The sequence below is a fragment of the Triturus cristatus genome, chromosome 3_2 (assembly GCF_964204655.1).
Source record: "Triturus cristatus chromosome 3_2, aTriCri1.1, whole genome shotgun sequence".
NCBI lineage: Eukaryota > Metazoa > Chordata > Amphibia > Caudata > Salamandridae > Triturus > Triturus cristatus.
This window is the reverse complement of record NC_140584.1, coordinates 261550842-261563883: the sequence shown is the minus strand read 5'-3', so window position 1 is coordinate 261563883 and position 13042 is coordinate 261550842. Positions and strand designations below refer to the sequence as shown.

Sequence of the window (13042 nt, the reverse complement as noted above, 5' to 3'; positions counted from 1 at the left end):
GCGTGGGCAAAACCAGGATGGCGCAAGCTTCAACACATTCTACCCCACCAGAGGACAGAAGTTGAGGTCACGGATGAGTCCGAGGCCAATCCAATAATCCTGCCAAAGGTGAGTGTGCTGCCTTCAGTGCGCCTGCGAGTGAGGGGTCTTTTGGCAAGCTTCCTCCCAGCTTGGGCCTCTCTCAACGAGCCATGCTTGAGTACTGCAGATGGGTCAGGGCTTCCAGCGGAGTTTCATAGCAGTCATTCCCAAACGTCCCATCCCTGTCCCATTTCCTTCTCTCCGTGAGACGCGGAGCTGAGAAGCGAGGAAGTCTCCGCCCTAATTCAGAAAGGGGCGATTTGCTGTTCTACGGAACACCCCCAAGGTTTTATCAGCAATCTTTTCCTGGTTGATAAGGCGGACGGGGGTCGGGGACCAGTAATAAACCTAAGAGTTAAACGAGTGGGTGGTTTACCGCTACTTCAAAATGGAGGGTATTCACCTTCTCAGGTACGTGTTGAGGCCTCTCAACTGGATGGTCCGACTAGACCTGAAGGACGCTTAACTCACTGTCCCAGTATTTCCTCTCACTGCCGTTTCCTGCAGTTCAGGTGGGACTATCAGGTCTTCGAGTTCACCACTCTGCCTTTTTGGGCTAATCTCAGCCCCGTGGTGTTTCACGAAGGTGCTCCGGCCGGCTGTGGAGTTCCTAAGGGCACAAGGCATTCAGATGATCGTGTACCTGGATGGCATGCTGTTCATGGCTCAATGCCCCGAGACACTGACCAGTCACTTGCAAACAGCAGTCAACTTACTGCAAGGATTGAGCTTCGTCATCAACGAGAAGAGGTCTCTCCTTACCCCTGTACAAAGCGCAAATTTCCTGGGGTTCACAATAGATTCCAACTCCACGACCCTGAGCCTGCCGGCCCAGAAAATGGCAAAGATGAGGCAGGGCTTTGCCAAACTTTGGCCAAACCACATACCTGTGCGCTACCTAGCTCGCCTGGAGAGCCTCCTCGATCCAGGCCATCTTTCCCAGCCCATTGCACTACCGGGCCTTGTAGCGGCTCAAGGCACATCATCTCAGGAGAGGGCCGACTTATTCGCAATCTGTCCCTCTTGCAGCGGAAGTGAGGGAGGAGATGGTTTGATGGCTTACCCACAGAGGCATGGAACAGAAGAGCAATCTTTAGCTCTGCACCAGAAATCGTGATCGGGGCCAGATGCGGAGAATTTTTCATGGGTGGAGCCTGGTCAGCACAAAAGTAGTCGTTACACATCAACTTTCTGGAGCTTCTGGTGGGATCGTTCGTGGTGCCGTGCTGGACGAGGGACATAGACAATATTTCCGCAGTCAGGTGCATAAACCATCTGGGCCGCACCAGGTCCCACGCACTGGAGAACCTCGCCAGGTAATTTTGGAACTTTTGCCTGGACAACCAGGTGTCGGTCACAGCGGAGTATCTCCCGGGCCGAGTGAACAAGGTGGCAGACTGGCACTCTCGCCACCACTTTGATTCCACTGTTTGGAAACTGGATCCCCAAGTGTTCCCAGTTGAAAGGTGGGGTCATTGTTCAGTCGATCTATTTGTGTCACGTCTGGATCATCAGTTACCAAGGTTTTTCAGCTGGAGGCCACATCCTCAGGCGGAGGTGACGGATGCGTTCCTCCATGACTGGCATCAGAAACATGGCTACGCGTTCCCCACTTTCTCCATGATCATGCGGGTGTCTGTCCACGTTCACTGCCAACAGGCGGAGGTTGTGTCGATCACCCCTCTTTGGAGATCTCAAGTGTGGTCTCCAGCTCTGGAACTTTACTGGGATTTTCCAATTCAACTACTCCACTTTCCTCACATTCTGCTGAATCCGGAGCTCAATCCTCATCACCTGGTAGTGGAAGGGACGCTTCGGTTGATGACCAGGCGGATCTCAGGTGATGCTGGTCGCTCCGGGCCTATGCCGAGTCCTTGCTATCCAAAGCAAGGGTGGATAGCAGAATCAAAAGATACCGCTCCAACTGGAACAGACGGGGCTATTGGTGTTTGCAACGGAGTGTCGATCCCGTGGGTGTAGATGTAGTCCATGTCCTCAATTTTCTGGCGAGCCTTGCGGAGGAAGGGTTGGCCAACCGCTCGATCAATACCTTCAGTTCAGCGACCTCAGTGGGTCATTCTCTCATCCAGGGGTCTCATGTGGGCGAGCACCCATTTGTTTGTAGGCTCCTAAGGGCAATTAGTCGTTCCCTCCCACCGGAACCACGCTACTCTGCATTGTGAATCTGGTGTTGAATCTTTTCCTATCTTGGCAGCCAAATAGATTTCTGTCACGCAAAGAACTCTTAGCGAAATTGGCGACCCTATTATGCCTGGTTTCTTGCAGGCACGCGTCTGACGTTCAAGTCCTAGACATCTCAGCCAGAGTGTTATTTCCTGGATGGGGTTTAGTTTACAGTCAGTAGAAGGGCCAAATGTCATACCACGGTGATTTCTTACCCAGCATTTTGAGAATCCTCCAAGCTGTGCATGGTACAATGCCTCAAAGCCTATAAGGAATTGACCGAGGAGGCCCGCTCACCGGGTGAAAGACAGCTGCTTATTGCATTACGGAAACCATACAAAGAAGTTTCTTCACCGACCATAGCCAGATGGGTATGTTGAGTAATACAGGGGGCGCGGATTGACAAAAAAGTTTGGTGGTCACTCAAGGAGGGGGGCAATGGCCTCAAAGGCATTTTCGCTCGGAGCTCGTTTGGAAGATGCTATGCGCGCTGCCGACTGGTCCTCGGATTTGACCTTGAAGAGGTTTTACTTTAAGCCAATGTTGGAGGTCGCTCAGCTGGTGGTGGATAAGCTTTGAACTGGCATAATCTGAGCCTACGCTCCTGACATAGAATGAAAATTTGCCTAGCTCCAGTACAGGTAAGTTTCAATTCTATTAACGACACGGAGGCGAAGATTATCCCACCCGGCGATCGCTGAAGACGAGGACCCTCTCCGTTCTGGAGAAAGTACTTTGCTTCAAGGGTCAGTTGAAATGTTTGGTACATGCTTGGTTATTGCCTATGGTCATGTATTGCATTACAGTGCTTGTTTAGGGTTTGCTTTGATGGCTTGGTCATATTGGACTTGGTTCTGACGCTGCCTGTTGTTGCAGGAAATGAAGGGTCCAAACAGGATGTGTGAAGTTCATAAAGGAGCTGTTCACGCCAAGGAAGAGAAAACACTGTGAATGGACCAAGTGGAGGCTGGACTGTGGACAGAGAGGAAGCACTCCTAATGAAACCTTTTGTCCTACTGTTCATGGGAGTAGTAGTTTGGTTATGCGTCTTTGAAAAAATGGCTGCTGAAAAATAAAGAAAAGGAAGAATGGCATAATCTTTGCCTCCGTGTCCTTAATAGAATTGAAACTTACCTGTACTGGAGCTAGGCAAATTTTCATTAGGCTCCACTGAGATCCTGCTCCAAACATTTATTGGGGAGGAGGTGAAAGTGTTCTACATTGTCCAGTCTAAAAAGGGAAAAATCAATATCCTACAGGCTGTCGACGTAAACCATTCCCAAAATCACGCAGATCTAGGCAACAAAGGGAGTGTACATAGGCCGTACTCAAGTGTGGCGACATCTTAAGGTCAGGCACTCGGTACTGCAGAGCATTCACAACCATTTCGGCTCCCGTGCCTCTCGGCTATGGATTTTCTTAATCTTACATGTAAGCGATGCATGCGGTTGTCCCAGTCACCTCCTCAGGTGGGCCCCCCCCCCAGCCCACCCCGCCACAATCAATATCGAGTCGCTGCCATCTTACCGCGGAGTTCCTGGGGCTTATACCGCAGAGACACTGCCATTAACAGCATCGAGCCCGGGTGACGAAGAACCTCTCTCGGTGCTCCACGGGATGTAGGGCGAGGATGTTCAGGCTGCGGTCGGCGGCAAATAAAGCTGGTGCACGAGCAGTGCTTTCAGAAGTTGGGTCTGCACTGTCGTACCCGCCATGTTGTCTTGGGGAACTTTATCTCTGCCCGTTAGACCCGCAGGTTATTCCCTCTCGAGCCTTGGGAGCAGCATGGTGCGGACGCCCCGTGCTCCGTCACCTCTGCACAATCCTGTAGTGGCTGTTCAAGTGGTGGATGCCAACAGTTTAGGGGTGATCCGTGGGATATACAGCAGACTTTTGTGGATTACATCCACCCGGCCATGACAGTTGGACACGTTCCCCCTCCATTCGTTTTCTGCACTTTTCCCAAAACGTATTTATGGATGAGGACATAACAGTAGTAAGAGATCGACTAGAGAACAGTATTATTTGCTAGATATTGCAGAATTATAAAAGCTGTTTTTCACATTAAAATACACAATGCAATCCAGAGGCATCACTTTTAAAGGCAAATAACTGCTGCTTTAATCCGAGAGTAATATGTCAATTTTCTGTGCCAAACTGTGCAAAAAGTAGATTAAGCTTGCTTTTTCATTTGAATTTTGTATTCTGTGTATAGAAGTTGTGTTCTGGTCCTCTTGAAAAAAAAACTTGGACTGATGCAACCCTAAACTATGAATTGAAAAGAAGAAATAAAGATTCATAAACTGGGTAATATCCAATTAATGTGTTTTATGATCAAGTAGAAATGGAATGAAAATACCTTTCCATATTTTTGTGCATAAGACCCCGTGAGCAAGGAATGGAAGATAATAATGGTCTCATCCAAGTCCCATAGAAATACCCGCTGAAAAAGAAAAAAGAAATATCATCTGTAATTTTTCTTTTTATAATGAAAGCATAAAGACAGTCTCTGCAGATGAGGACATCCTCGTTAATCAATGCTGCCATCTGGCTACCTATCAATACGATTTTCAGTCACCAACTTTTCATTCTTTTCTATACAATTATAGGTTGTCTGTGCGAGTCTCAATTGACATTATTGCAGCGCCTCAGCTCACACCACCACAGGTAAAGTGGTAATTTCATGCATTCTATATATTTTCACTTTTAGTTTCAAACCATTCCGCAAAGCTTCTTTGCATTTCCATCCACTAACAAGTCTAAAATTAAGCACACCAATAAGGACTAAAGATTAGAAACTGAGACAACCGATTTTCTCATTAAACACAAATGTGCTCTATAAATGAATAGCTTCTTTGAGTATTCAGTGTTCTTTACTGGTATAACTTAATCCTCTGACTCTGCCACAGACTCAGAACCATCCTGGCCACTGTTGTAGATGGCAGTACAGGGATCCTTGCGCACATTCGTTCAGCTTTACATCTCCACCCTCTCGAATACAATGAACTACATTCTCCTCTTACACCAACCCCCGCCCCAAACAAAAGCACTTGTTGCAGAACTCTTGCACTAATGTTTCGAATCCTTCTCAGAGGGATTCACCCAAAGTAAAATGTCAAGAGTGGTCAACTTATTTATTTTGCCAGAGCATGTTATAGAGAAGATATTTCATAAATACTGCCACTGCTTACAAATTAGGAAAGTTGATGCAGCATAAAGTCACATAAATGGTAAGCAAACAACCTGCCCAATTCAAAATAAATATTGAAGTAATAATCCGTTTAAAAGGTGTGCAGAAAATCTGATCTGTACAGAAGAGACGGGGTCTAGTGAGGAGAAAAAATAAAGCAATAGTAAAGTCTATTTTTACGACTGGCGGAGTTCACTGCTTCCTGAACCCATATAATAATACGATAATACAGACACTTATAAAGCGCGACAGCTACCTCAAGCAGAGGTGTCCCGGCGCTAAGCGATCGACAGTATGCAGACGGAAAACCAGTAAGCAAAGCCACAAACCCATTATTCTGCCCTAAAGAGCTAGGTCTTAACTTTATTCCTGAAAAGAGGCTCTGCCTCAATGTTGCGTCAGTCGTCTGGCAGGGAGTTCCACAATTTCATATCATTCCATATCAGTTAATGGTGATGTTAATTTTGTAAGTGGAGGTTTAACAGTTGTCTCTTGAATGACTGATACTATTTAACTGTCTTAATATGATGTAGGACTGGGATACTTCCTAATAAAGATTGTTTTTTTTTTTTTTTTGTGTCTCTTCTTTAAGGGTTTCAAGGAGCAGGATGTTAGAGCTCCTACGAAGGCATTGCCCCCATGAAGCCAGAGGCTTTCAAGTAAGAAATTTCGAGGTACGTGAATGTAGTGCATTTTGTTTCATGCAGGCTAGTTTTAAGATACACACAGCTTTAATGGGAAGCCTCCTTAGTGAGATCAGACAAGCCAATATGTGGTCAAACATTTTCAAGCTCCGACTAGACTGGCCACTATGTGTAGGGTTGATCTGGCAAGAAGGTGAATTTTGAGTACCTTTTTTTATTTGATCTAGTCTGACATAAAGCAGAATTCATTTTAGAGTGTGTTTTTGTATTTATTCCTTTAAAAACCAGGTTGAAACAAGTTCTTTGAAGATGGATTTTGAAGCTAGATTTGTTCTGTGATGCTGAGGATGGGTATGCGATTCTTCACGCAACAATTATTGAGTTATATTCTCTCATAGATTTAGACTGTTGACAGCAGTGGGGGTCCTGTATTGAGAGGTTCTTTGCTGCAGTGGGTCCAGGGTTATATCAAGGCTATTGGGCAGGATGTCGTGGATGTTTACTTGGTGAATACGCACATTAGGACATACGTTAGTAAATCCACTGGCTCAGTGAGGGTGTGACTATTTCAAGACATGGTACTGATGACTTGGGTATATATTGGACAGGGGATTTAAGTGGGAGGTAGCGAAGTTAAGGAAGTGGGGGACCTCACTATTTGATAGAAGTAGGGAGACTCTTACCTGCTGACACCTGTTTTGGGCTGGGCTTGGCTCTGCTGCTCTTCCTTGGCTTCCCCCCCAGCCGGGCTTCGTTCCGCTGTGTCCAGCGTCACGGACTACAACCCCCAGCAGCCCCGCCTTCCCGGAGGACGCCGCAGACGCCGCTTCCGTGCGCCAGGAGGCGCTTAAACCTGCGAGTGGAACCTCGTCCCGCGGGACAAGCCCGGGACAAGGGCGGGACTGTCTTAGGCAGTCAGGGGCCAAAGGAGGCCGGGCCGGGCCACGTCCCTTGACTTTGCGTTCAGGTTTGATGGTTTAGTGAGGACCTCCGGTCACACGCGCGAACTCCAAGGTTCATTCTGTGCTGCGATCCCTGCTATAACACACTAAGTTCTAATTAGGAAGTACCTTTGCTTAAAACATATACATAAAACATTGTGGCTGACTTGACTGAGTGTTACCTGTTTTGGAAACTCCCAAGGCCAGGTATTATAACTGTTTATACCCAAGTTAAGATAAAGGGCGGGGTTTATAGCAGGGGTAGCCAGGACTGTATATTGTAACTATGGTTGAATCTAAGATCTCTCAGTCCAGGGCGGAGGGAGGGGTAAAGGGCACCCTTGATGCTTTCATTATAAGAGCTGAGTCCCTGTTAGCGCATGAGATCCAGCTGACTGAGCAGAGATTATCACTGGACTCCCTAATAGCAAGGAAATGGTCTTCCCTGGGAAAATAGCAACATGTCCCACGCCCTGTGGAGCAGCTCATTTAACCCAAGTCAACCTAGTTCATACTATCCAGCCTGTCCCCATTGACGCATTAACATCGGTCAACTCAAGCTTCCAGGGGGACCCTGAGATAGTTAGCATAACTGGGCTGGGCTCTACTAACCAGAAGATACCCAAGGAAACACCCAGTAACGAAGACATTCAGGAGGTCATTCTGCCTGAAACATTGCAAAGGGAGGGTTTGAGTGGGGGGCCCAGCGCTCAATTAGTTGTGTCGGATGTAGACCCCTCACGGAGCCCTGTCAGGGAAGTAGTTACACGCTCCAAAAGATCTTTATTGACGTGGCTGCTCACCCCCTAGCCATTCCTTCTGAATCAAACTGTGCTAGGGAGAGGGGGTTTCCAGACTCTAGCGGGTCGCATACATTCCAGACTCTAGCGGGTCGCATACATCAAATCCTGTTAGTAAGTCTAGCCGTAGAGGGCCGACAAAGCCCAATAAAGGAGCTAGTAAGAAACCCGAGAGCACAGCATGTCCAAATTGTCAAATAGGGAGTGGGGCGGAAGGGCTTCACGGAATTATCAAAGCACTTGAGACAAAAATGGAACAGCTTCTACTTCAATATCTTGGGCCAGTAATGACAGAAATCACCAGACTGGAAGGGAAAATAAGCAGACTGTTAGACCAAGACAGGGGATGGCTACCCGGGAATAACCAACAGGGGAGGGAGGAGGGGTTAGCAGCTGCTGACAGCGGGCGAGAGGCTGTAACCAATAATGACCCTGAGCCTATGGAGCAGAGAGGAATAACCACGGAGACAGCAAAGACTAGTAATAGGAATTCGCGCTGTAAGGCCCCAGGTACTATGTTGGCCCCTCCTAACCCTAGGGACAATCGCCTAAGAATTAAGGAGCCAGAGAAGGATTTTAAGAACAGCAGTATTGACTGCGTCCAGAGCACCCCAGGTCTCCAGACACTGGATTTACCTCCTGCATCCTGCCCATACTCGATAGTGCTAGTAAGTGTGCCTGGACTCAACCATGACAGGGAAGAATCAACCAGTACATTGATAAATAAGGCCTCGCATTGGATATACAACAATACAACAGTAAGGAGCTTCCGGCACAGGCACATCCTCATGGCCAGGAGGGTGGCTTGGATTGGGGATAGCAAGAGAAAATTTGCAGGTGACTCATTGTAAAATTTAGGCATCCCGAGTTAGTAAGAGACTTGCTCGACAGCCGCCACGGGGAGAGGGCAAGCGGGTGCTGCATAAGGATGCTACCCCTGTATTTCTTTTACAGGGATAACGCTTTAGAGTCAGGTCAGAGAATGCAGCGGCACTGGGCTACTGAGAAAGGCAGGGAGGATAGCTCTGGCTATGCAACAAACAGATTTGCACCTCTCTCCAGTACATCTGTCCTGGATGAACAGGATTGACTGGTGAGGACAGGGTGTGGCGAGATCGAGAGAGAACATGAAAATCAATCTAAATCTGACGATATAAGCCCACCAGGGGTACACGATCTGGGAATAGCAGTTGGCACCTTAGCGCAGCATGAGAGGGGTGCGGAAGATACGATCATAGAAGTAAGCAGCCCAGAAATGTGCCCTACCCGAGGGAAGACGAGTGGAGGGAATAGTGGGCCTGAACCAACTTCTAAGGAGTTGAGGACGATCTCTTGGAATATCGCAGGAATCGCAGCTAAAATCCAAAACAAAGAATGGTTAGACCTCATTAGAAAATACCACGTTATCTGTCTCCAGGAAACGTGGGAAGTCAATAGTAGTGCTTCATTCTTGGAGGGCTATAAAATGTTTTTTGTCCCGGCCTGCAAAACAACCATGGGCCGTGCTAAGGGAGGTTTAATACCGTATGTGGCATTGACGTTGCAAGGGACTTGGCAGGACCTGGGGTGGGACTCGGGTTGTTTCCAGGGTATTAGATACTCCAAGAAGGGTTTAAAGCTCATTTTAATAAATTTTTATAATGCGGGACAATCCATGTTAAACCTGGCCGAGCTCGAGGAGAGATTGGCCTGCTTACATGAAACAGGGGATTCAAGCACCCAGCTGGTCTTAATGGGGGATTTTAATTGTCACCAGTGCCCTTATCTGAAATGGGAAAGAGGAACTTGGGACGCATGCCCCTCCACCAAGGGTTGGCACCTAGTGCACTCTAGAGAGGGCATGGAATTAAGTAAAATCTTGGGTAAGTTCGCCTTAACCCATACGATGGATCTGATCGATTGTGGGTTGTCCAACATAATAAACCCCTCCTTTAAGGGAAGGGGAAGTGATTCAATTATTGACTACATCTTTGTAACAAATGTATTAAAATGTAGGGTTACCCAATTTAAGATAGTGGTTAGTGCCTTTAGTGACCATAACCCCCTGGTATTGTCATTGAGGGACAATAATTTAATCGCCAAGGTGGATAAAAGGACCACTGTGGGCCAATATAAGGCAACGAATCAGGGCAGGAGAATCAGATGGAGCAACATTGACGGGGTTGCATTCCATAGAGTGCTCCTTGCCAACACTGATAACCAGATATGGAGGTGCCTAGATTCTACTGTAGAGGGGAGCGACTTGATTAAAGCTTTCGAGGGCACTGCCCAGCATATAGATAGTCTTCTGAGGAGTAAAACAAAGACGCAGGCTGACTTTTGCCCCAGATGGTTTGATAAGGATTGCTCAAGGGCCCATAGGGACCTGAAGCTGGCACTTAAAACAGTCCCAAAGGATAGAGGCAAGATTGTCGCTTGCAGGACTCGTTATAAAACGGCCACCAAACTACGAAAAATTTCCCTACAAATCCAGGCTTGGGAGTCACTGAGAGAGGCTGCCGAGCGTCGGGACATGAATAGCTTCTGGAGGGTAATAAATGATCCTTGCTTTCAGCCATCAAACAAACCGCAAGTGGCGTCCCATATCTTGCCAGAAGCATGGGTGGCGCACTTCACAAGCTTATATAACCGTGGTGAACTAGAGGAGCAACCAATTCTAGCTATAGGATTCCCAGTATGTACTCGGACGTATTTTAAGGTATCCGAGGTTAAATCAGGAATAGATGGCCTGGTAGTGAGAAAGGCGCCAGGACCAGACGGGATTCCCCCTGATCTATTTAAAAGCCAGGCAGATCTTTGGGCTCCCATACTCACCAGGGTATTCAATACAGCCACTGAAGTAGGTATGCCTAGATCTTGGCCCACGGCCGCCATTGTACGCGTGTTTAAAAAGGGAAATAGGAATGACCCGCAATGCTATTGCCCAATATCCCTTATAGATGTCACGGCGAAAGTTTTGGGGAGAGTCATCCTAAACCGCTTAATGGTCTGGGCTGACGAAAACGACATCACAGACGTACAGTACGGGTTCCGCAACTGTCTTTCAACGACAGACCAGTGTCTCAATCTCTATCACTTGGTGGCAAAGTACACTCAGGCCAGGGAGGGCACGGAGTACCTGGCTTTTATGGATCTCTCAGCAGCATTCGACTGTGTCAACAGAAGAAAGCTGTGGGAAATCTTGGGAGCCATGGGTGTGGATCCAGGACTGATATATGTCTTACGAATGCTTCATCAAAACACAACGGCACAGGTCAGGTTTAGTGATGAGGGGGACCTCACGGAAGATTTCCTGTGCAGGGGTGGGGTGAGGCAAGGTTGTATCCTCGCGCCTTTCCTGTTCACGCTTTATATAAACGGTTTAGACAAGGCTCTCGGAGTCTTGGGGGCTGACTGCCCTCGCATTGGGAGGAGAAGTATACCTGTCCTCCTATATGCGGATGATGCGGTCCTCCTGGCGCGCACGGGAAGGAGCCTACAGGCTCTTATCAGTGGATTTGTTAGCTTTATGGCGGACCTAGATCTAGTCCCCAACAGAGGCGTAGCAAGAGCTTGTGGCGCCCGGGGCTATCCCTCAGATTGCCGCCCCTGGGGGGAGGGGTGCTGGGGAAAAAGGACGGCAAGCACTTGAAAGAGGTCCGAGAGACGCGTAGTAATCGCTGCTAATAGTTACCTCGATCATGCAAGTTACATGCACATACATGACACGGTCCAAAGCTACACAGTTGAATACACCAGTGACCGGCAGTACAAAGGAGAACACACACACTGCTTGATTTATCTGGGGACTCAGAAAAACTACATGCGACATCCATCAGAGAGCTGCGTGAACAATTACAACACGAAAGGACTGCATACCCCATATCACCTCTACATGAAGTTAGAATTTTTGAAATCCTGTTTTATGCTGCTAAAGTTTTGAGAAATTTCAATTTTATGCTGTCTGAAAAATTTTCCAAGGTAAGTTTGTCTTTACCTTCCTTACGAGTTTTCATTAAATTCTGCTATGTGCGGTAACTCCTGGAACCACACTTATTGGACTTATGAGTTTTGGAATGAGAATCATGTTCCCTTGATAAATGCTTTCAGGCCAAATCTACTGATATCTATCAGGAGAAAAGCAGAAGATGGCATTTAGGTGCAGTAAGCAGCAAGATCTGAATGTTAGTCCGTATTACTGGGGGAATAACCACTCGTAATGAAGGGTATAGCAACAATAAAAAATTCAAAATCCTTCCCTTCTATCCCTCCACTACACTTTTTCAATCCAAATAACAGACTAACATGTCCACTACTCAAATAAATGTCCTATTTCACTATGCTAATTCGCCACTAATCCTTTATGGGTTTCGGAGTAACGTGCTACTCGCCGAAAAAGCACATTAACACCTCAACAGGGGTAGCAAGCGCTATATAAATGCAAACCTTTTTACCTCTTCTACCCCTTCGGTATCCTTCTTAATCCAAATAATTGACTAACATACCTACCACTCAAATTATTAAAAATGACTTGCATATTTCACTATACTACTTCACCACTAACACTGTACGGGTTCCAGAGTAGTGTGCTACTCGCCAAAAAACGCTTCAACCCCCCCATCAGAGGTAGCAAGTTCTAGATAAATCCAAACCTTTTTTCCCTTCTCCATATCTCCACTATCCTTCTCAATCCACATAATCTGACTAACATATCCACCACTCAAATTACTTTCAAATTTTCACTATACTAATTCACCACTAATCATTTATGGGTTCCGGAGTAGCGTGCCACTCGCTGAAAAAGCGCTTCGATGCCTCCTTATGGGTAGTGAGTGCTATATAAATGCAATTACAATACAATACAAAAAATAATTGCAAAAGTGCCATCAACACCCTCAAGCAACCAGGCAAAGGGAAACTATGCAACCAAATTTAAACCCATTCTTCCAAACTCCCGACCTCCACAAAGAACGTTGGTCCATATCAGTGTGTCAAAGGCAATATTGAAGCTACATGAAATCAACCACATCTGGCCCAAATTCTGGGTTAAGCTAGACTTTAGGTTAAAGTTGTTAGATATATGAGGTGCTGCACCTCGGCCTCCTCTTAGATATGTTGCAGCTTTGTTCCAAACCACAGAGAGCAAATGCTGATTATGCCAGAAAACAGAAGCCAAGGGGTTCACAGGAGGAGCCCGAAAAAATTGAAAGGATACTAGCAAAT

The 13042-nt window shown here is 46.9% G+C and overlaps 1 protein-coding gene across 10 annotated transcripts in view; it reads right to left on the bottom strand.

Moving 5' to 3' along the window:
* Positions 1-13042, bottom strand: part of EYA3 (EYA transcriptional coactivator and phosphatase 3) — a 970709-nt gene that overhangs the window by 357610 nt on the left and 600057 nt on the right. For all 10 annotated transcript variants that reach the window (XM_085647584.1, XM_085647578.1, XM_085647577.1 and 7 more), the window contains one exon: positions 4625-4708. In XM_085647584.1, coding sequence (XP_085503710.1) covers positions 4625-4708 — 84 coding nt within the window. The remainder of the gene's footprint in view (positions 1-4624; positions 4709-13042) is intronic.